Source organism: Poromitra crassiceps, assembly GCF_964638095.1.
Source record: "Poromitra crassiceps genome assembly, chromosome: 2".
NCBI lineage: Eukaryota > Metazoa > Chordata > Actinopteri > Beryciformes > Melamphaidae > Poromitra > Poromitra crassiceps.
Window position 1 is genome coordinate 112,769,916 of NC_139624.1, and position 20,789 is coordinate 112,790,704.

The following is a 20,789-nucleotide window of genomic DNA, read 5'->3' on the forward strand; positions in this document are numbered from 1 at the left end:
TAAAGAAAAAACATCGCATGGATGCAACTGGGACGTATCCTCAGTGATGTACCCTGGGGTCATAGGATGTTTCGGGTCTCGCAACATCATACACCCTCGCCCAGGTGACCCAGCCAGGGCTGGCCAAGCCCCAACTTACGTCAGTAGCTACCCACGGTCAGCCCTCTAGGAAGGGTCGAAGGTGGTCACGTGGTCGGGGCCACTCCATCCGCTGCTCCAGAACTACTCTACCGGGACCGGGGGGGGGAAGGGCTCTGGTACGTAGAGGGACTGGGCTCTGTGGGTTGCCACCCAGCCGGGCTCCTCCCTCATCTCACCAGGTCTAGGACCTGTGCGCTGCACCAGACTCCCCCGCTCCAAACATCTCATTCCGATGTGATGGTATCTTGGTGGATACCATGCAGTACCAGTAATTGGTGGCACTGCAGACTCCACTTGTGGCTTGAACATGGTTGCACACTGTGATATCCGCTCCAACAACACTTGCTTACTTGATGCTACTTTTTCAATAAAAACACATTTATGCAATGACTTTACATAATGTATATTTATGTCGCATCATTTAGCCTGTGATGTGCAGGAGCAGCACGTAAAAGTTATAAAACTAAGCCTGAATGAGCCTTGTTCATTGTTGTGAAAGTGTAGTTGAGTGTGCTGCGGGGGTGTTCGACTTGTTGACGCCTCGCCTGACTGTGCTCGCCTGCTCTCGTCTGCTTTCCAGGCGAGGCCAAACAAGCCTATTGTCACCAATAGTTACAGGTGAGCTTACAACCTTTATCTGAAGGTAGTAGAAGTATATGGATGCATCGGGACCACTGGGGGAGCGAGCCAACACCACCGTCTGTACCCCCCCCACGCAGGAAACCCGGAAAAGAACACGGCAGACGGGCTGTGTATTTCTGATATCGTTTTGTTTAATCCTGGCTTCATCTGACGTGAATAGATCAATAAAATGTTTTCCAGTTATTCCTAGGCTGCAAACTTGTTTTAACATGCAAATCGGAGTGGTTTCTGACGAGAATTAAGTAACCTTAACGTTACGTTATGTCAGACACTGGCGCCGGAACAAGGGGGACATGGGGACATTTTGTCCCCCTTAAAATTTGGTCCCCCTAAATTTTTTTTTTTTTTTTTTTTTTTTTTTTTTTTTTTTTAAATCTGAGGGGGCAACTGCCCCTGACGCTTAGAGCCTACTTTACACTGTTTACACAGCCTGTGATGCTTGTTAAAGCCGTGATCATTGTGGGATTATTACACCTGAGACAGACAGACCCAGGGATCAAGTTACAGAGAGCCCACTTTACACTGTTTACACAGCCTGTGACACTTGTTAAAGCCATGATCATTGTGGGATTATTACACCTGAGAGACAGACAGACCTGGACTCTGTACTGCACTCACTGTCATTGGCTGCTGCTATAATCGTATACGGTTATTGTTATTTTATTTTTGTGTTGAGATGACAAGTTTTGCACTGTGTTTCGAAGTGATAATAATAATAATAATAAGTTCAGTGTTTCTGCCTGTGTTGCTGTCTGTTGTAGTGTAATTATAAAATTACCTAAAGGGAGAGCAGGTCACCAAGTGAGTGAGAAAAGGAAAAATACTGAATAATTACATTACTACAGTATAATCCTAATGTTAATTTAAAATGAGATATTCATCTAAATATGGCTAAAAATCATCCAAACGTCCATAAAAACGTCAATTTTTCGTCGGCGCCCTAACGGTCGCCAAAAAAAAAAAAAAAAAAAAATTGTGTCCCCCTTATTGCAAACTCGTTCCGGCGCCACTGATGTCAGACTGTTCTCACCCCCATCCCAAAGCTTTCGCCTCGGCTATGAGAGGCTATCAAGCCCTTGACTGTGCTCGTCTGCTTTCCAGGCGAGGCGGCAGTCAACTCAAACGAGCCTATTGTCACCGATAGTTACAGGTGAGCTTACAACCTTTATCTGAAGGTATAGAAGTATATGGATGCATCGGGACCACTGGGGGAGCGAGCCAACACCACCGTCTGTCTCACCCCCATCCCAAAGCCTTCGCCTCGGCTATGAGAGCACTGCTGCTCGGCTGCGCGCGGCCCGGAGCTTGCGGCTCATGCATGTGCATACCAGAGGGGAGGCATCAGCGCCTGACTGGCCAGGAGAGAGTGCTTCCAAGTGGGACTGATAATATAAACAACATAATTTGAGCTTATCCAGGTAAGATATTTATAAAGTAATGACACATTCAGTGGGAAACTAACTATAATTAAGACATCACTGATCAAGCTACGTCACAGATCAAGAGCTCAGCCAATAGAAAGGGAGGAAAATTGGGAGTCTACAGCTGGCCTTTTTGCCTTTTTGGTTTGTATGGAACTGCATGGGTCTGTGAGAAGAGAAGAGGAATTACTCAGATTTATAGTAAATGTCAGGACTTTGACCTGGATTCCTCAAGAACACAGCTAATTTCCAATATATATTGATTTTCAGCAGAAAAAAGTGGAAAAAGTGTTGAGTATCTCTTTAAGGTTGTTTTTTGATCCATGGAGTTTTCTCATTTCATCGTTTTTATAATTAACTTGAGTTAAATTGAGAAGCTTACCTTTATGATAAATTCAAGTTGAGGCGTTTAATATACTGTCTTCCCTCTTTGTGGAAAAGGGAAACATACCCAGCGAACTTCCTCCATGGATGAAGTTCCTGCATGGAAAACTAGGGAATCCAGCCACACCTTTGAACATCAGACTGTTCATCTCAAAGCTGATCATCAACGTAGAGGAGGTGACTTCTTTCATCGGTCCATCCATCCTTCCTCGACCATATCTTAGATACAACTCTTCTCTCTGAAAAAAAATAAATTCATAAATATAGTGATATTTTCGGCATGTTTTCGGTGCAGTAATCTTTGTTGTTTCCTCCCAGGTGTTCCGGCCATACGCCAAGCATTGGCTGGGGCCGCTCCTGCAGCTCGTGGTCTCAGGAAACAACGGAGGAGAGGGGATTCATTTTATGGTGGTGGATGTCGTGGTCACAGTGCTGTCTTGGACGAGCGTGGCCAGCCCCAAGGTTGTTAATTCTGCCATTTAAGAGACATCGGGCCCTATCTTCGCAAAAGCAGTAATTTAGCGTTTGCATGAGCGCGCAATGGAAATTGGGGGCGTGCACAAACGCGTGCCTGTTATAATTGTACTGGACATAGGCGTGCCACATGCCAAACCGTGAGGATAGATGACGCAATTACTTTGCGCTAAGAGCTTTTAAAAGCACATTTTACACGCTAAATACGCCGTTGCGCTTGAGCGCACCATAATCTCCGTGCTGCGCAGCGCAGTGTAGAGTAAAATTCCTTTTGGATATGTCATTACGCACAGCCTTGCCACGCCAGGACATACAATTGTGCTGCTAAAATTGGGTATTAGCAGATAATTCAGTGAGGCAATCAACTATAACTCACTGAGAAACTTTTATCACATCCCAAAGAAGGAAATTAATTGAGAAAACTTGTTGGACAATGGACATAGGCTATTCACCTTCACCTATCCCATAACCCGGAGGGTCGTTGGCACCACAGACGATCTGTCAACAAGCTCTCTCCATCTCTCTCTGCCCTCGGCACGAGTGAGTCCACTCTATCACGCGTGGAGAGAATTACAGTATTGCATCTCTCGCGCAAACAGCGATTGCGAGACGGGAATCAGATTGGTTTTTATTGACGTAATGCCCAGGCATTGCCAGGCAACACCTGTGAATAATTCTGGTACTTAAGACCGCCCAAATCCCATTTGCGCTGGAATTTGGGGGGCGCAGATGATTTGGCACGGCTCTAATTTGCACCTGCGAACGTTTCCGCATCCCCGCCGAGAATTGCTTCCCCCACATATTTCGGGCCTGTTTTAACTTAGAAAACAGGGAGGTCACGTCTACTCAGACAATTATATCACTTTTAAACAGTTACATCTCTGTATAAATCATTACAATATGCTCCCGTGAGGTGGGGATGCATTTAGCTGCTGCCGGGCGGGGGTGCAAAACTCTGCATAACACCTGGACACGTGTGCAAGGTGGACTGCTATCTTCCCTGCCTCAAGGCATGCACAAACAGGTGCGCAAGCGCAAATAGGGATATCGCCTGTACCAAGATAGGGCCCATCACGTAAAAGTCAGATTTTTTTTTTGTCAGGCTGTTGTCCCAGGGTAACACTAGTGGATGTGTTGTTGTCCCAGGGTAACACTAGTGGATGTGTTGTTGTCCCAGGGTAACACTAGTGGATGTGTTGTTGTCCCAGGGTAACACTAGTGGGTGTGTTGTCTCAGGGTAACACTAGTGGATGTGTTGTTCCAGGGTAACACTAGTGGATGTGTTGTCTCAGGGTAACACTAGTGGATGTGTTGTTGTCTCAGGGTAACACTAGTGGATGTGTTGTCTCAGGGTAACACTAGTGGATGTGTTGTTGTCTCAGGGTAACACTAGTGGATGTGTTGTTGTCTCAGGGTAACACTAGTGGGTGTGTTGTCTCAGGGTAACACTAGTGGATGTGTTGTTCCAGGGTAACACTAGTGGATGTGTTGTCTCAGGGTAACACTAGTGGATGTGTTGTCCCAGGGTAACACTAGTGGATGTGTTGTTGTCTCAGGGTAACACTAGTGGATGTGTTGTTGTCTCAGGGTAACACTAGTGGATGTGTTGTTCCAGGGTAACACTAGTGGATGTGTTGTCTCAGGGTAACACTAGTGGATGTGTTGTTGTCCCAGGGTAACACTAGTGGATGTGTTGTTGTCCCAGGGTAACACTAGTGGATGTGTTGTTGTCCCAGGGTAACACTAGTGGATGTGTTGTTGTCTCAGGGTAACACTAGTGGATGTGTTGTTGTCCCAGGGTAACACTAGTGGATGTGTTGTTGTCTCAGGGTAACACTAGTGGATGTGTTGTTGTCCCAGGGTAACACTAGTGGATGTGTTGTTGTCCCAGGGTAACACTAGTGGATGTGTTGTTGTCTCAGGGTAACACTAGTGGATGTGTTGTTGTCCCAGGGTAACACTAGTGGATGTGTTGTTGTCTCAGGGTAACACTAGTGGATGTGTTGTTGTCCCAGGGTAACACTAGTGGATGTGTTGTTGTCTCAGGGTAACACTAGTGGATGTGTTGTTGTCCCAGGGTAACACTAGTGGATGTGTTGTTGTCCCAGGGTAACACTAGTGGATGTGTTGTTGTCTCAGGGTAACACTAGTGGATGTGTTGTTGTCCCAGGGTAACACTAGTGGATGTGTTGTTGTCTCAGGGTAACACTAGTGGATGTGTTGTCTCAGGGTAACACTAGTGGATGTGTTGTTGTCTCAGGGTAACACTAGTGGATGTGTTGTCTCGGGGTAACACTAGTGGATGTGTTGTTGTCCCAGGGTAACACTAGTGGATGTGTTGTTGTCCCAGGGTAACACTAGTGGATGTGTTGTCTCAGGGTAACACTAGTGGATGTGTTGTCTCAGAGTAACACTAGTGGATGTGTTGTTGTCTCAGGGTAACACTAGTGGATGTGTTGTCTCAGGGTAATACTAGTGGATGTGTTGTTGTCCCAGGGTAACACTAGTGGATGTGTTGTTGTCTCAGGGTAACACTAGTGGATGTGTTGTTGTCCCAGGGTAACACTAGTGGATGTGTTGTTGTCTCAGGGTAACACTAGTGGATGTGTTGTCTCAGGGTAACACTAGTGGATGTGTTGTCTCAGGGTAACACTACTGGATGTGTTGTCTCAGGGTAACACTAGTGGATGTGTTGTCTCAGGGTAACACTAGTGGATGTGTTGTCTCAGGGTAACACTAGTGGATGTGTTGTCTCAGGGTAACACTAGTGGATGTGTTGTCTCAGGGTAACACTAGTGGATGTGTTGTTGTCCCTAACACTAGTGGATGTGTTGTTGTCTCAGGGTAACACTAGTGGATGTGTTGTTGTCCCAGGGTAACACTAGTGGATGTGTTGTCTCAGGGTAACACTAGTGGATGTGTTGTTCCAGGGTAACACTAGTGGATGTGTTGTCTCAGGGTAACACTAGTGGATGTGTTGTTGTCTCAGGGTAACACTAGTGGATGTGTTGTCTCAGGGTAACACTAGTGGATGTGTTGTCTCAGGGTAACACTAGTGGATGTGTTGTCTCAGGGTAACACTAGTGGATGTGTTGTCTCGGGGTAACACTAGTGGATGTGTTGTCTCAGGGTAACACTAGTGGATGTGTTGTTGTCTCAGGGTAACACTAGTGGATGTGTTGTTGTCCCAGGGTAACACTAGTGGATGTGTTGTCTCAGGGTAACACTAGTGGATGTGTTGTCTCAGGGTAACACTAGTGGATGTGTTGTCTCAGGGTAACACTAGTGGATGTGTTGTTGTCTCAGGGTAACACTAGTGGATGTGTTGTCTCAGGGTAACACTAGTGGATGTGTTGTTGTCTCAGGGTAACACTAGTGGATGTGTTGTTGTCTCAGGGTAACACTAGTGGATGTGTTGTCTCAGGGTAACACTAGTGGATGTGTTGTTGTCTCAGGGTAACACTAGTGGATGTGTTGTCTCAGGGTAACACTAGTGGATGTGTTGTTGTCCCAGGGTAACACTAGTGGATGTGTTGTCTCAGGGTAACACTAGTGGATGTGTTGTTGTCCCAGGGTAACACTAGTGGATGTGTTGTTGTCCCAGGGTAACACTAGTGGATGTGTTGTTGTCTCAGGGTAACACTAGTGGATGTGTTGTTGTCTCAGGGTAACACTAGTGGATGTGTTGTCTCAGGGTAACACTAGTGGATGTGTTGTTGTCTCAGGGTAACACTAGTGGATGTGTTGTTGTCTCAGGGTAACACTAGTGGATGTGTTGTTGTCTCAGGGTAACACTAGTGGATGTGTTGTCTCAGGGTAACACTAGTGGATGTGTTGTTGTCTCAGGGTAACACTAGTGGATGTGTTGTTGTCTCAGGGTAACACTAGTGGATGTGTTGTTGTCTCAGGGTAACACTAGTGGATGTGTTGTTCCAGGGTAACACTAGTGGATGTGTTGTCTCAGGGTAACACTAGTGGATGTGTTGTTGTCTCAGGGTAACACTAGTGGATGTGTTGTTGTCTCAGGGTAACACTAGTGGATGTGTTGTTGTCTAAGGGTAACACTAGTGGATGTGTTGTTGTCTCAGGGTAACACTAGTGGATGTGTTGTCTCAGAGTAACACTAGTGGATGTGTTGTCTCAGGGTAACACTAGTGGATGTGTTGTTGTCTCAGGGTAACACTAGTGGATGTGTTGTTGTCTCAGGGTAACACTAGTGGATGTGTTGTTGTCTCAGGGTAACACTAGTGGATGTGTTGTTCCAGGGTAACACTAGTGGATGTGTTGTCTCAGGGTAACACTAGTGGATGTGTTGTTGTCTCAGGGTAACACTAGTGGATGTGTTGTCTCAGGGTAACACTAGTGGATGTGTTGTTGTCTCAGGGTAACACTAGTGGATGTGTTGTTGTCTCAGGGTAACACTAGTGGATGTGTTGTTGTCTCAGGGTAACACTAGTGGATGTGTTGTCTCAGGGTAACACTAGTGGATGTGTTGTTGTCTCAGGGTAACACTAGTGGATGTGTTGTTGTCTCAGGGTAACACTAGTGGATGTGTTGTTGTCTCAGGGTAACACTAGTGGATGTGTTGTTCCAGGGTAACACTAGTGGATGTGTTGTCTCAGGGTAACACTAGTGGATGTGTTGTTGTCTCAGGGTAACACTAGTGGATGTGTTGTTGTCTCAGGGTAACACTAGTGGATGTGTTGTTCCAGGGTAACACTAGTGGATGTGTTGTCTCAGGGTAACACTAGTGGATGTGTTGTTGTCTCAGGGTAACACTAGTGGATGTGTTGTTGTCTCAGGGTAACACTAGTGGATGTGTTGTTGTCTCAGGGTAACACTAGTGGATGTGTTGTTGTCTCAGGGTAACACTAGTGGATGTGTTGTCTCAGAGTAACACTAGTGGATGTGTTGTCTCAGGGTAACACTAGTGGATGTGTTGTCTCAGGGTAACACTAGTGGATGTGTTGTTGTCTCAGGGTAACACTAGTGGATGTGTTGTTGTCTCAGGGTAACACTAGTGGATGTGTTGTTGTCCCAGGGTAACACTAGTGGATATTTTGTTGTCTCAGGGTAACACTAGTGGATGTGTTGTTGTCCCAGGGTAACACTAGTGGATGTGTTGTTGTCCCAGGGTAACCCCAGAGATGAGGTGCTGGCCAACCGGCTGCTGGAGTTCCTGATGAAGCACAGCTTCCACTCCAAGAGAGCCGTGTTCCGCCACAACCTGGAGATCATCCGCACTCTGGTGGAGTGCTGGAGAGACTGTCTGCATGTGCCTTACAGGTAATAGCACACACTGTCATTCAAAGACGGGTTGAATTTGACACAAGTTATAGCTCAAATGGTTCAACTTTTTACTGTAGACTAGATTTGAGGCTTAGGTTATCTGTAAAAAGGTATCTCTATTATCTGTCTGGAAAAATACACAAATTCAGTTTCCTACACATATTTAGATTTCACAGTTTCATCTGACCAAAGAATCATTTTGAACCTAATATGCTTTATGACTGGGTAGATCTTCATCCTCACTTATTTCCTCATAGATTTCATACAAACATCTTTGATGACAAAAAAAATATATAGTAACTGAACTGAAATATAATTTATCCTTGTGTTATTTATTATTATTATTATTATTATTTGTCCTTGCAGTCTGATCTACGAGCGTTTTTGTGGCAGCGACCCAAACAGTAAAGACAACTCTGTTGGACTCCAGCTGTTAGGAATTGTCTTGGCCAACAGCCTCCCTGCTCATGATGCCTCGTGTGGAATTGATTATGACAGGTACAAATAAAACAAGCAAACATTTGGATCTCGATTTCATGAATAAATAGTAAAAGAATGTTGCCTGTGCTTATTGAATACCGTTTTACCGTTTTCATGTAGCTAAATTCTGTGACATTTGTTTTTGAAGCCAGTTTTATTGTGTTTGAACAGTAATTTATCTTGTAAACACTGTACTAACACTTTCCAAATGAGTTAGTTATTAAAAGTGAAAGTTTTACAATGAACACACAAGTTTGTCACCATAATCACTGTTCTACCAAGTTAAATCTATTTGTGACCCACAATATATAGAGTTTGTGTGAGTCATTCATCCAGCATGAAGTTCTAACTAACCTTGGCTAGCTTTCGGTTAGCTTGTAGCTAATTTGTTGTCATGCTAAGTTAACAAAGCATCAGCTGCATAGAGATCAACTGAAAAGGCAGGAATGAGAAGTACAGACAACAGGATGTTCATACTATTGTGATTTGTATTATATATTATAAACATTTTAGAATTTTTGAAAGGTATTTTTTGCCCCTTCATGATTTCTTGGTGTTTTGTATTTTCAGGTACATCCATTCTCTCGCCAACAACCTGTCTTTCACAAGGTACAAAGACATCTACGTTGCCGCTGCTGAGATTATTGGCCTCATCCTGAAGAACACGTCTGGAAAGGACGATGTATGAGACTTTCCCTCTTTGGTTCCATTACAGTTGTACTATACATCTCTCTCTCTCTCTTTATGACTGAGTAGAGCTCAGAGTAGCTTAAAGCCCCTGGAAACCCAAATCCACAACAACCTTCTAACTATCAGTCCCTCCCTGCTTGATTTTGGTGCAGCTTTTCTCAAAAATTGCGATGCAGTTTGCAAGGTTTTATGTTTTATTATTATTATGTTTTATTTTATTTTTTGCGGTAAAATTGTGGGAACTGGCAAACATTGTAAGTTGAGGAAAGAAATTGTGATCTAATGGCAATGTTGGGTTTGAAGTGAGTGTGGTTATGCTCAAGACTTATTACACAATAGGCTCTGTGAACCAATCAGGCTGAAGTGCCTCTATGCTGCAAATAAAAACAAGGCCAGGTCGAAACCTGGCATAGGGCCGGTGTGCTCAGTAAAGTGCAGAACTCTGCCAAGGTGTATTGAGTCATTTGTGTTCAGTCTACTTTTAGTGCACATCAACTGTAGTGTGCCTGTGCTGTAGTGTAGCCTATGTGGGTTAATAATCCTGGGTTTAAGCTTCATTAACATGAAGCAGGTAGCTGGGCTACCTGCTGCAACCATCCGACTGCTTCAGCTCATTCAGAACGCTGCAGCCCGTCTGGTATTCAATCAACCCAAATTCTCTCATGTCACTCCCCTCTTCCGGGACCTTCACTGGCTTCCCATCACGGCACGCATTCAATTCAAAACACTGGTACTGGCCTACAGGGCAGTACACCAGACAGCCCCCCTGTACTTACAATCTATGGTCAGGCTCCAAATCTCTCACCGTTCCCTTCGCTCCTCCACCAGTGCAGGACGCCTCGCCCCTCCTCCACTACTGGGGCTCAAATGTCGTTCATCCCGTTGGCGACTCTTCTCGTCCCTGGCACCTCAATGGTGGAACGAGCTTCCACCTTCGGTCAGGACGGCCGAATCACTGCCGATCTTTCGGAAAAGAGTAAAGACACACCTTTTCAGGCTCCATCTGGGCCCTTCTTGAACTAACTTCTTTCTCTCTTAAAAAAGAAAAAAAAAAAAATACTAACCTAAACTAAACTTGTACCACTGTTCCTTCAAAAGTTGTAGTTGTCGTAGACTGTGTTGCATAGTTGATTGCTCTATTGCTGACAAAAATGTGATATTGTAAGTCGCTTTGGATAAAAACGTCTGCCAAATGACGTAATGTAAGTGCCAGATTTATGGTTAAATCTGGTTAAATTTATGGTTATGTAGGCTATTGAAATGTAGGCTTATTATGTGGTGTATTCCCAGCCCCCCATACGTGTAGGCTAGGTGTTTTTTACAATGAATTTGTATATCATTAATAATTGGGATTATTGTAAATATTAGGATAGGTGAGATCAGATGACTGCTTACCATGTAAAAGCTTTAATAACACTGGCATTGAGGGCCATAGTGTTGTTTAATATTGTACATGGTATGCAGTCATCTGATGTCCCCTCCCCTAAACGTTACATGTCATGACTTGCTCCTTTGGCAGAGATCTGTGCTCCAGCACATTGCCTCGTGTTTCACTGTAAACGAGTAGGCTATTGTGACAAGCGAACTTTTTCACTGAAACAAGTTCGCTTGTCACACAATACTCGTTGGACTTATTTGAGGGCATGTATGTTTATCGTTCACGTTCGCTAACCTGTCGGTCTTTAAACTCTTTGAACAGGTCGGGGTGCCTGTCTGCAAGATGTTTAGCCAGGTTCGATGTGTTTGAGCCTTTCGCTTGAGTCGCGTTGAAGCACCTTTTACACACTGGTTTCGATGTGTCCACGGGCTTGCCTTCGCTGTCGGCAACGTATACAAAATATTTCCATATTTCGCTTCGTGCATCTGCTTTTTCTACAAGCGTTGGGCGGCTTGCAAGACGAAGCCGCTGCCATTTTCGCTGTGTCTGTCCTGTGTGTCGGGGTGCTGCAGTGAGGACTGAAGGACTGGCCATAGAGCGAGCAGAGAGGGAAGGGGGGAAAGACGGCACGCCCACGCATGAAGCAGACAGAGTCAGAGAGAGCTTTTTTTCACTTTTCACCAGTCACCATTGGTTCAAGGCAACGATGTGTTGCCTTCAAGTGAACTGGAACACAGGCTCTCAACTTTAATGTCCTCCTTGTAACGAGCTAGCCACAATATTAGCCAGAGGTGCATTACCGCCACCTACCGGACTGGAAAGTGGAAAGACATTACCTCGCCCTGGATCCGTGCTCAAATGCGGCGACTGAGTGGAATGTAAGGGCCCTGCTGTGCATGCTGCACACCGGCCCCAAAAATGCATCAGAATGTATCCAGGTATGCAGCACAGACCAGAGAAAACTGCTTAGTTTTTCATGATTTTGAATTTTGTATCATTTAAATTTGGCTGGGTGGTCATTAACACATTTTTCTGTGGTGTGACAAACTCAAAACACATTATTTTTAGTTTCCAGGGGCTTTAAAGAATAGATCTCACATAAGAAAGGGGGGATTTCCCCCCCACTGCTCTGAATCCATCATGCTTTTTTCCCAGCATCCTCAGACACTGCTCAATCTTACTGCCAATAAGATAGCAGAGCTGAAGAAAAGAGACATGGATGACAAGTTCATTATCTGCTTGAGCAAAGTATCCAAGCACTTTCCGCCATTTATGGACCGGTGAGTTTTTAGGTCTGCTGTTTGTTTGTTTGTTACTTGGAATCAGGCTGTGTCTGTCTGTAAAACATGATACCTCAGGCTGTGTCCATCTGTCAAACATGATACCTCACTGCTCTGATTTTGACAAGCTTTGAAGGGATGAGGCATCTTGGCACTCACTGTGCTTAAATAATATTACACCAATCGGTATGGTGAAGGCGCTATGATTAAAGGTCAACATTTGTAACTGTAAAGTGGTATCTCAGAGATGATTAGTCCGATTTTGATTATTTGGGGTCTATTTATGTTGTATACCTGTGAGTTGAATTGGTTAAGAATTTCCCTGTAAATAACCATTAATCTTTGGAAGTTTGCTCTTAATCCAGGAGGGGACCAAATGACCTCAACAAGTACTCCCAGTCTGATAATGATGTACACTGCTAGTTCAAGTAAAACAGTACAGGGATACAGAGTCAGAACCAAGAATTGAACTTTTGGTAATGTCATCAAAATGTAAAATCTGGGTAGCACCATGTTACAATACTAATTGTCAAAGATGTGTTTGTTTTTTGTTTGTTTTTGTTTTTTGTTTTTCTGTGTTTTCCTGCTTGTTTGTCTTGTTTGTTTATTGTTCTGTAAAAAATGTAAAATCTGTTTGCATCTTTGTTTTTGTTTTTCAGGTTTGTCAATTCTGTGTTCTTCCTTCTGCCAAAGCTACATGGCGTATTAAAGACTCATTGTCTGGAGTGTGTACTGAGCCGGGCGGACGTTATCCCAGACATCTTTCTGCAGCTCAAGACCAAAGGCTTCCTTCAGATGTTGGGCCACAGGTTAGCCCGAACCGCACTCTTCTGCTTTTCCATTGACATGTGCTACATGTATCATTTTAGCATCAAGAAGTCAGTACCACATTAATTTTAAGACATTACTATAATTACTGAAAACAAATGAGACCATTAATGAAAAGACTGGGAGCCTCTAGCAGCCTCTACTGAGCAAGCCTAACTGGAAATCAACAGAACTTGGAGATGTACTGTCGGACATTTTCCTCTTAGCTTATAAGCATTATTATATTTACATACTGTAAAGAATACATAAGTTGCTATAGAACCTTTATTTGTGTTCTACACATTGTTCCCTCCTTGCACCCAGGGATGAAGCAAGGCAGAGAGCGTGTCTGGATATTGTGCACAGAATCCTGGCCCTGCTGACTCCTGGTCAGCTGCAGGAGGTGCTGGGAGCTGTGACGGCCTTCACCGCCCATCCCTCTCCAGTCTGCAGAGAGAGGATGTACCACATCCTTATGTGGATCCAGGACAACTACAGGTGAGCCCCAGCTTTATTGGCTGCCTTTCTCAAACAACCCAGTAGTTGGGTTTCCATCCAAAGGTATCGCAAATTTTAATTTAGCATAAAAACAGGTGGATGGAAACCCGACAAGTGTTTCCCATTGGTTTGTCATAATATATACAGGGTTTATGTCAACATGAAATAGTTTTTATTAATTACCCCATGAAATATCAATATTTTCTCCCCTGACTTTGGATTGGTCTACATCCTCCAGGACCATCAGTGTACACTAGGGATGGGACAATATATCACATTTCAATATATTGCGATTAAGGCTGTTTAACGGTTCACAAAATTCACTGTTCAGTTTGATACAACAGAGTGGGGTGTCACGGTTCGGTACGTTTTTGATACAGTAAAAAAGTAGAAATGCCAGAGAAATGTCCTTGATTTTAAAATGTTTAATTATTATTATATCCGCCAGGAGATCATGGTCCCTATCTTACGCCTGGTGCAAGGGCAAGCATTGTCATTGCTAGTTTCTAGCACATATTGAATCATATCGTGAGCAAGCATCCCTACTATTCAAGATTCAAGATTCACTTTCACTTTCACTTTAGATTACAAATGAGAAATTTGACTTAGACACCATATACCCCTTAGACTTTTTCATTAATTAACTGATTGGTCCAAAGGCTCACTGCATAATTTGTACAATCAACCAATAGTGGACACCACAAATGCCAAAAATAAAAAACTAGCAGACAATGCAACTGGTCCTACAAAATGTATTTCCATAAGGTAAAGACTTCAAACTTTTAACTCTTCGCCCCCCCAGTGATGCAGAGAGCATAGCTGACAGCACCTCTGCAGAGGTTTTGAATGCAGCCAAGGAAGCCCTCCTTCAGGGACTGACTGAAGAAAACCAAGGCCTGCAGTAAGTACCTGCAGGTTTTTCTATTCCCTACTGCTACTTTAGACTCTGTTTTATTCATCAGTAGATATTACAAGAACTTCCTTATTATTAGTTAATTAACTTACTAGAGAAATACAAAGAATATCTAAAATCTGAAAAGCACTAAATTTGAGCAGAGGATGTGTGCTGTGATTATTATTATTAATTATTATTATTATTTATTATTATTATAAAATGTGATTCTATTAAATATATTTTATTTAGATCTATATTTCACTTTAACCTTTGAAATTTATTTCTTCCATATAATAACTTGGCTTTTCATGTACTTGTCTTTGTATTATAGGATATGCCTTATGCTGTGAAGGGAATTGAATTACATAACATGTATGAATTATATATAATGTAATTATGTATATGTAATTATGTACTGATACAAAATGCTCCGCCTATAAAAAGATGGACTGACTTTATGGACTGGCTTTGTGTATTTGCGTCTCTCAGGCTTTATGTCCATAACTTCTGGAGTCAGGAGAAGCGTCTCCCCAGGGCCACCCTGGAGCGCATGCTCATGGTGCTTCGCTCTCTGTACTCCTGTCACATCGAGAGGCATTTCTTAAGCCTGGCTACCAACCTGCTGCTGGAGATGACCAGCCAGAGTCCAGACTTCACACGCAACATGTTTGAGTACCCACTGTCCGAGTGCACCTTCCAGGTCAGCTGAAAAAAGAACGTCAAGTTTCAGATTTTTATTTCTCTCATAAACTGTTTAACCTGTCGGAACGAGTTCAACCCGTCATCCTAATTAAATTTTCACTTCTGGTCGGGGTTCGGGACTGGGGAGGCCGGCAGGCACTGTATCCCCCCCTCCCCCGTTTCTGCCCTTCCTCACCCCCACCCAACCCACTCCCAACTAAGCAACACGCCCCATCCATGCATCCCCACACATACCCCTCTACACATACTGTACACATACATATCCTGACACACTACTACGTCCACTAGCATATTCATACGAACGTAAACGTAAATAATAGAAACACATTGTATTCGCTTACCTCTCGCACCTTTATAAGAATCTCCCCCCCAATGGCTGCATGTCGTCTGCCCAACCACCCCACCCTGTCTCTGCTTTTGTTGTTGTCTGTTGTTAATTTGTTTTGTATAAGTCTGTTTTGTTTATGTCTTTGACTTATTTGTACTGTTAATGCTTGCACAATAAAAAAAATCCACTGTGCAGGACTACGTGATTGATTCCAACTGGCGCCTCAGGAGCACAGTGATGACGCCCATGTTTGTCGAGACCCAAAGCTCTCAGGGCCCAGAGAGCCTGGCGGCGACCCAGACAGGGGCCGCAAAGGGACAGCTGCGGGCCACTCAGACTCTAGAGTTCACTCAAACCCAAACAGCAGGTACCGATCCATGGTGTCAGTACTTTACACCCAAACAGCAGGTACCGATCCATGATGTCAGTATTTAATAAACAGCAGGTACCGGTCCATGGTGTCAGTATTTTAATAAACAGCAGGTACCGATCCATGATGTGATGTCAGTACTTTAATAAACAGCACGTACCAATCCATGGTGTCAGTACTTTCATGAGAGATGCAGGAAAACACTACAGCACATAATATCACAATGTAGCTTTCATATGCTTGCAGTTGAAGTCAGTTGAGGTCAACTGAAAAAGTACTTGTCATGCACAAAGATGACAATAGAAATTTTTGACAGGAAGCCAAGGTTCCACCACTACAGAGTCATCAAAAAACTAAATATTTTAAGTTTTGATGACTTCATTGGTTTCGCCAGTGTTGCTCACTCGAGCAGTTGTGATGTCATCAGTAATGTCACTGGCGCGGTGCACAATTGCTCAAATGTGATGTCACTCAGGCAGTTGTGATGTCATCAGTGATGTCACTCGAGCAACTGTGATTGAAGGGCCGAAGGCACACAATTGCACAATGGCGCATAATTGAAGAGCTCAGCTCTTAGCGCACAGTTACACGATGGCACAGTTGCACAACTGTGATTTGCGCAACTGTGATGTCACTAAAATTGGCTAAGTGGAGGTCGGTGTCCAGTATGTTGAAGGGCGGTCAAGATTTTGTGACGGAAGTGATGTCAACAATTGCTTGACTGTGATGTCATCAGGCAGTTGTGATGTCATCAGTGATGTCACTCGAACAACTGTGATCTTATAATCCTCAGGTCGTCGTACGGCGTATAACTGGCTGACGGGCAGCAGTGTGGACACGCTAGCGGACTACACACTGGACTCTGAATCCAAGTCTTCCTTGTTGGTTTTTGGTAAGAGAGCAGAGAGGCAGGCCGCGTCGGGGAGGCCCACAGGAGAAAGCTTTGGCGTCAGGCGGCTCACCGCGCCGACCGACGAGGTGGACAGTCGCAGTAGAGGTCAGTCTCTAAAAAAACACACCCAACTCTTTAATTAGATATTTCACATGCATATATTGTTTTAGCTCCTACTGACTGCAACCACTGTTCGGATCAATGTGTTTCTATGCAAAGTTTTCCGTAAACCACAGCTGCAATCCCACTTTGTACATTTCGGCGCCGTTTAGACGGCAATGGCAATTTTGTTGCGTTTTGGCCTGTCATTCACATGGCAACGGTGTTTTGGAGGCCTTAAAACGCAAGCTTTTCCAGAGTGGAATCTTTTTAAAATGCCACCCTTACCGTCGCCGTGTAAACTGGTAATACGTAATTCTTGTGAAAACTGCAACGACACAGACCCAATTTACACATGGCTAATATGTTTTCTGCCTAAGCATGCAGGAATAGAACAACGACAAAAACAATGGCGGCCCATCAAGCTGTGTTTGTGCTGCTGCAGACCGATGAATTCATTCATGCTCCTCCAGCAAAGTGTAGATTTGCTGCACCATCATCGTGTACTCTGTCCAGACAAAATTATCAGTTTTTGAGGGTGCTTTCGCCATGTTTATTTGTAGTCCCGCACTGTACAAGGAAGCATTTGTACGCAGGTGCGTGGTGTTGTTGAGTTTCATACACCGCTTCCTACTGGGATGGCATGCATACTACAGTGTTTTCAATCATTTTTTGCAGATCCATCTGCACGAGGATCGTTATCACAATGCTGTCGTATGAATGCGGATCGAAAGGATAAGCCGCACCAAAGTTTGCTGTTTTATGCAGAGACCGTTGTCATCTAAATACGGCCTTATATAGAAGCTAGAAATATCGAGTTAATAAACTGCTAGTAATCTGGTAGTGAACTATCATTTGTATCTGTACACCAACAGCAGAAAGCGAGCGGCGCGCGGACATCCTGAGGTTAAGGCGCCGATTCCTCAAAGATCAGGAGAAAGTCAGCTTGAATTTTGCACGAAAAGAGATCGACCAACAGAGGCAGAGAAAGGTAACAATTTTGACATATCAGTGAAATGGATAGTTCACTTAAATTTTATTTTGCGGCGTTGGAATGCTGCACAGAAACGTTTGGGATTGATCACTGTCAATCAATCGACAGCCAACCTGCCACTGTGTTCTTAACCATGGCTGATTTTGTCGGGTGTCCCACAGGATGACAAAGATAAGCAGAGGCTGCGGAGGGAGGGTCAGGTGACTCTGTACCGCAGCTACAGAGTGGGAGACTTTCCCGACATCCAGATCCCACACAGCAGCCTCATCGCCCCTCTGCAAGCCCTAGCACAGGTTAGACTGCCATTGCTATTATTTCCCCCTGGGGTTCAGTCGAGCAGGGTTCCCAAAGGAGCCAAATCCCCATATGCAAAAATGTGAAAATCCAGTGCCTGTGCACTGACTTCTGGGTTGGCCTACAAAAATATGTCATCCCTGTGGTACTCTATAGACGGGTCATTGAAAGTGCAAGAATTTATATTTTGTGCAAGATTTTTTTTTTTTTTCTGTGACAGCTGCTGGTATTTCAACCCACATGTAGGCGGAGGTCATTTTTCAGTTTTTTACAGATTATGAAAGTGCAGATTGTAAACTTTCAAATGATGTGTCACACATTGTAATCTGAAAAGAATGAAGGAGATATGCTTATTTGAATGTTCACACTCCTAAAAGCCACATTCAGAGATAACGGCCCTCAAAGTTGGAGAAGCTTTTCACACCTAGGCAGCCAGGTAAGGGGGACTGGACAACAAGGACTTTTATGTAACGTGTGTGTGTGTGTGTGTGTGTGTGTGTGTGTGTGTGTGTGTGTGTGTGTGCGCGCGCGCGCGTGCGTGTACCCGTCCCAGAGAGACCCGATTCTGGCCAAGCAGCTGTTCAGCTCCCTGTTTGCCGGCATCCTGCGAGAGATGGAAGTTGGCCGCGCGGCCGGGGAGAGCCAGAGGATGAAACAGGAGCTCCGCAGGGACATGAACACATTCCTGAGCAAGAGCACGCTCTACTTCCCTCCCTTTGTGGCATGTGTGCAGGTCTGACCCGCAACAACCATCTTCATTTAACAACAAACATCCAGCTATTAGGAATGTTCCTGACTCATTTTCCTGTCAACTAAACCTTTTCTTTTTTCATACTATAGTCAAAGATAGTTGTTAAACAAGCAGTTTTGAGATGCACTTAAAAATAGATAAAAATACAAATCTGGAAAAGAGGGGGAAAAAACAGTTGGCACATCAGGTGTTTTTTTCTTAGGTCTACTATTATCAAACCTGCGTGTGTGTGTGTGCGCGCACACACACACGCATTCGTGCATTCGTCCGTGAATGTTCTAGGGGGAGGGTTCTCCCTTAGGCCTAGGTGATATGTGTACGGTATATACTTTCTCTCTATGCATGTTTTAATTACATGCCAAGTAGCAATAGTACAGTAGTTATTGTATTTATGGAAAAGCACATCAAGTTTCCTTGTACTATATATGAAATGTGTTCTACAGATTCATGGCGAAAAGAAAAAGAAAAGTAAGTTAGTCATGGAATTTCTGGAATATCATTAAAGAAAGAGAGTGCATTAAAGAGGGAAAGAATATGATGGGATTGTTTAAATAGGTCACTTTACACGAATATAGCAGAATGTTTCCCCCAGCTTGCTTCACACATTCATTGCATTAGATGTGATAGAGTGGAGACCAAACTGTTCCCGGGCAGTGTGTAATATTTTGCTGCATGTGTGATCAGGACATAAGCTACCAGCATGCGGAGATGCTGCAGCTGTCTTCCCCGGCCATCAGCTCCAGCTGCCTGGCGAGTCTGCAGCAGCCCTCAGGCATCCTGCTGCTGGAAGAGGGCCTGCTTCACGGCGCTGGCAGCCAGGACGAGCCTCCCCCCAAGCGGATGCGAATACGCAAGGAGGTCCCCCCCGACACAGAGAAGTGGATCCACCTCGCAAAGTATTACAGCATTGTTTCCACTGATGGGGGCGTACCAATGTATACACATGTCCGCCACATGTCACTAGGCAGCCATATTCAAGTTTTGGGTGACTGCCCAATCCTGAATTAGGGATGCACAATATTGGATTTTTTTGGGGGGGATTTTCCAACTCTTTTGGCCGATTGCCAATATACTATACCATATGCGTGCATTTCCCCCCCACCTAATTACAGAGACCATCAAGTCTCTCTTATAGTGGAATTAACATTTATGCCTGCTCTTAGCATTTACCCACTGGCAAATGCAGACATAAATACAATGCTTTTCAAAATGTACACATTCATTAGGTAACACAAGAAAACTACTTCAACCTAGGTTATGTAAAACATGCCATATTTTTATTTACCGGTATGTAAAATGTTCTTTCAAACAAAGCTGTAAGATTCATCCTACTCATGATCCTACTCAAGCATCGAGCATTTGGGCATAATTAAAGCATCATCTTCTCGGCCCGTTCCATCATCTTCTCGGCCCTTCCAGAAATGTTCGTTTAGGACCGATGCTGATATGTCATTTTAAAGCCTTTATCGTCCGAGAATGATGACGTGCCGATATGGTGCATTCCTACTTAAATATGTCAAAACTCAGGTTCTCTACAGCTGGGCTGCAGATACTGTATATAGCTATGGAGACATGGAATAATTTAATTAATTTCAGTGTATATACGGTTTTAATGTATATTTGCATACAATTAATCGGATGCCCCTTGACCTGCTGAGCCACAGTCACGTACCTCACCCACCCATATCCATGCTCTCTTTGCCTCCTCTCTCCTCCAGGCTTTACAGATCATTGGAGGACTACGATGTTGTGCGTGGTATCTTTGGTGGTAAAGTTGGGACAAAGTCGATCACCTGCACAGCACTCCAAGCTGAAGCAAACACCGACTTTGCAGAGGCTGTGAAGCTGTACAATGAGGTAAGTCACCAGGCATTCCCATGATGTAGTAGAAGATGATGGTCAGACCATGTTGTACATCAGGGGTGTCCAAACGTTTTTAGGATGAGAGCTACTAAAAGTAGTCGCGAGCTAATTATTTTC

The 20,789-nt window shown here is 44.1% G+C and overlaps 1 protein-coding gene across 1 annotated transcript in view; it reads left to right on the forward strand.

Moving 5' to 3' along the window:
- Positions 1-20,789, forward strand: part of prkdc (protein kinase, DNA-activated, catalytic subunit) — a gene marked incomplete at its 5' end in the record, with an annotated part of 156,664 nt that overhangs the window by 97,980 nt on the left and 37,895 nt on the right. The window contains 17 exons of the mRNA XM_083654725.1: positions 2,646-2,765; positions 2,907-3,050; positions 8,197-8,348; positions 8,718-8,849; positions 9,402-9,513; positions 12,055-12,179; positions 12,839-12,988; positions 13,311-13,484; positions 14,287-14,385; positions 14,869-15,079; positions 15,605-15,776; positions 16,573-16,776; positions 17,646-17,761; positions 17,926-18,057; positions 18,612-18,791; positions 19,494-19,705; positions 20,528-20,666. Of these exons, the coding sequence (XP_083510851.1) occupies positions 2,646-2,765; positions 2,907-3,050; positions 8,197-8,348; positions 8,718-8,849; positions 9,402-9,513; positions 12,055-12,179; positions 12,839-12,988; positions 13,311-13,484; positions 14,287-14,385; positions 14,869-15,079; positions 15,605-15,776; positions 16,573-16,776; positions 17,646-17,761; positions 17,926-18,057; positions 18,612-18,791; positions 19,494-19,705; positions 20,528-20,666 (2,574 nt within the window). The remainder of the gene's footprint in view (positions 1-2,645; positions 2,766-2,906; positions 3,051-8,196; positions 8,349-8,717; positions 8,850-9,401; positions 9,514-12,054; positions 12,180-12,838; positions 12,989-13,310; positions 13,485-14,286; positions 14,386-14,868; positions 15,080-15,604; positions 15,777-16,572; positions 16,777-17,645; positions 17,762-17,925; positions 18,058-18,611; positions 18,792-19,493; positions 19,706-20,527; positions 20,667-20,789) is intronic.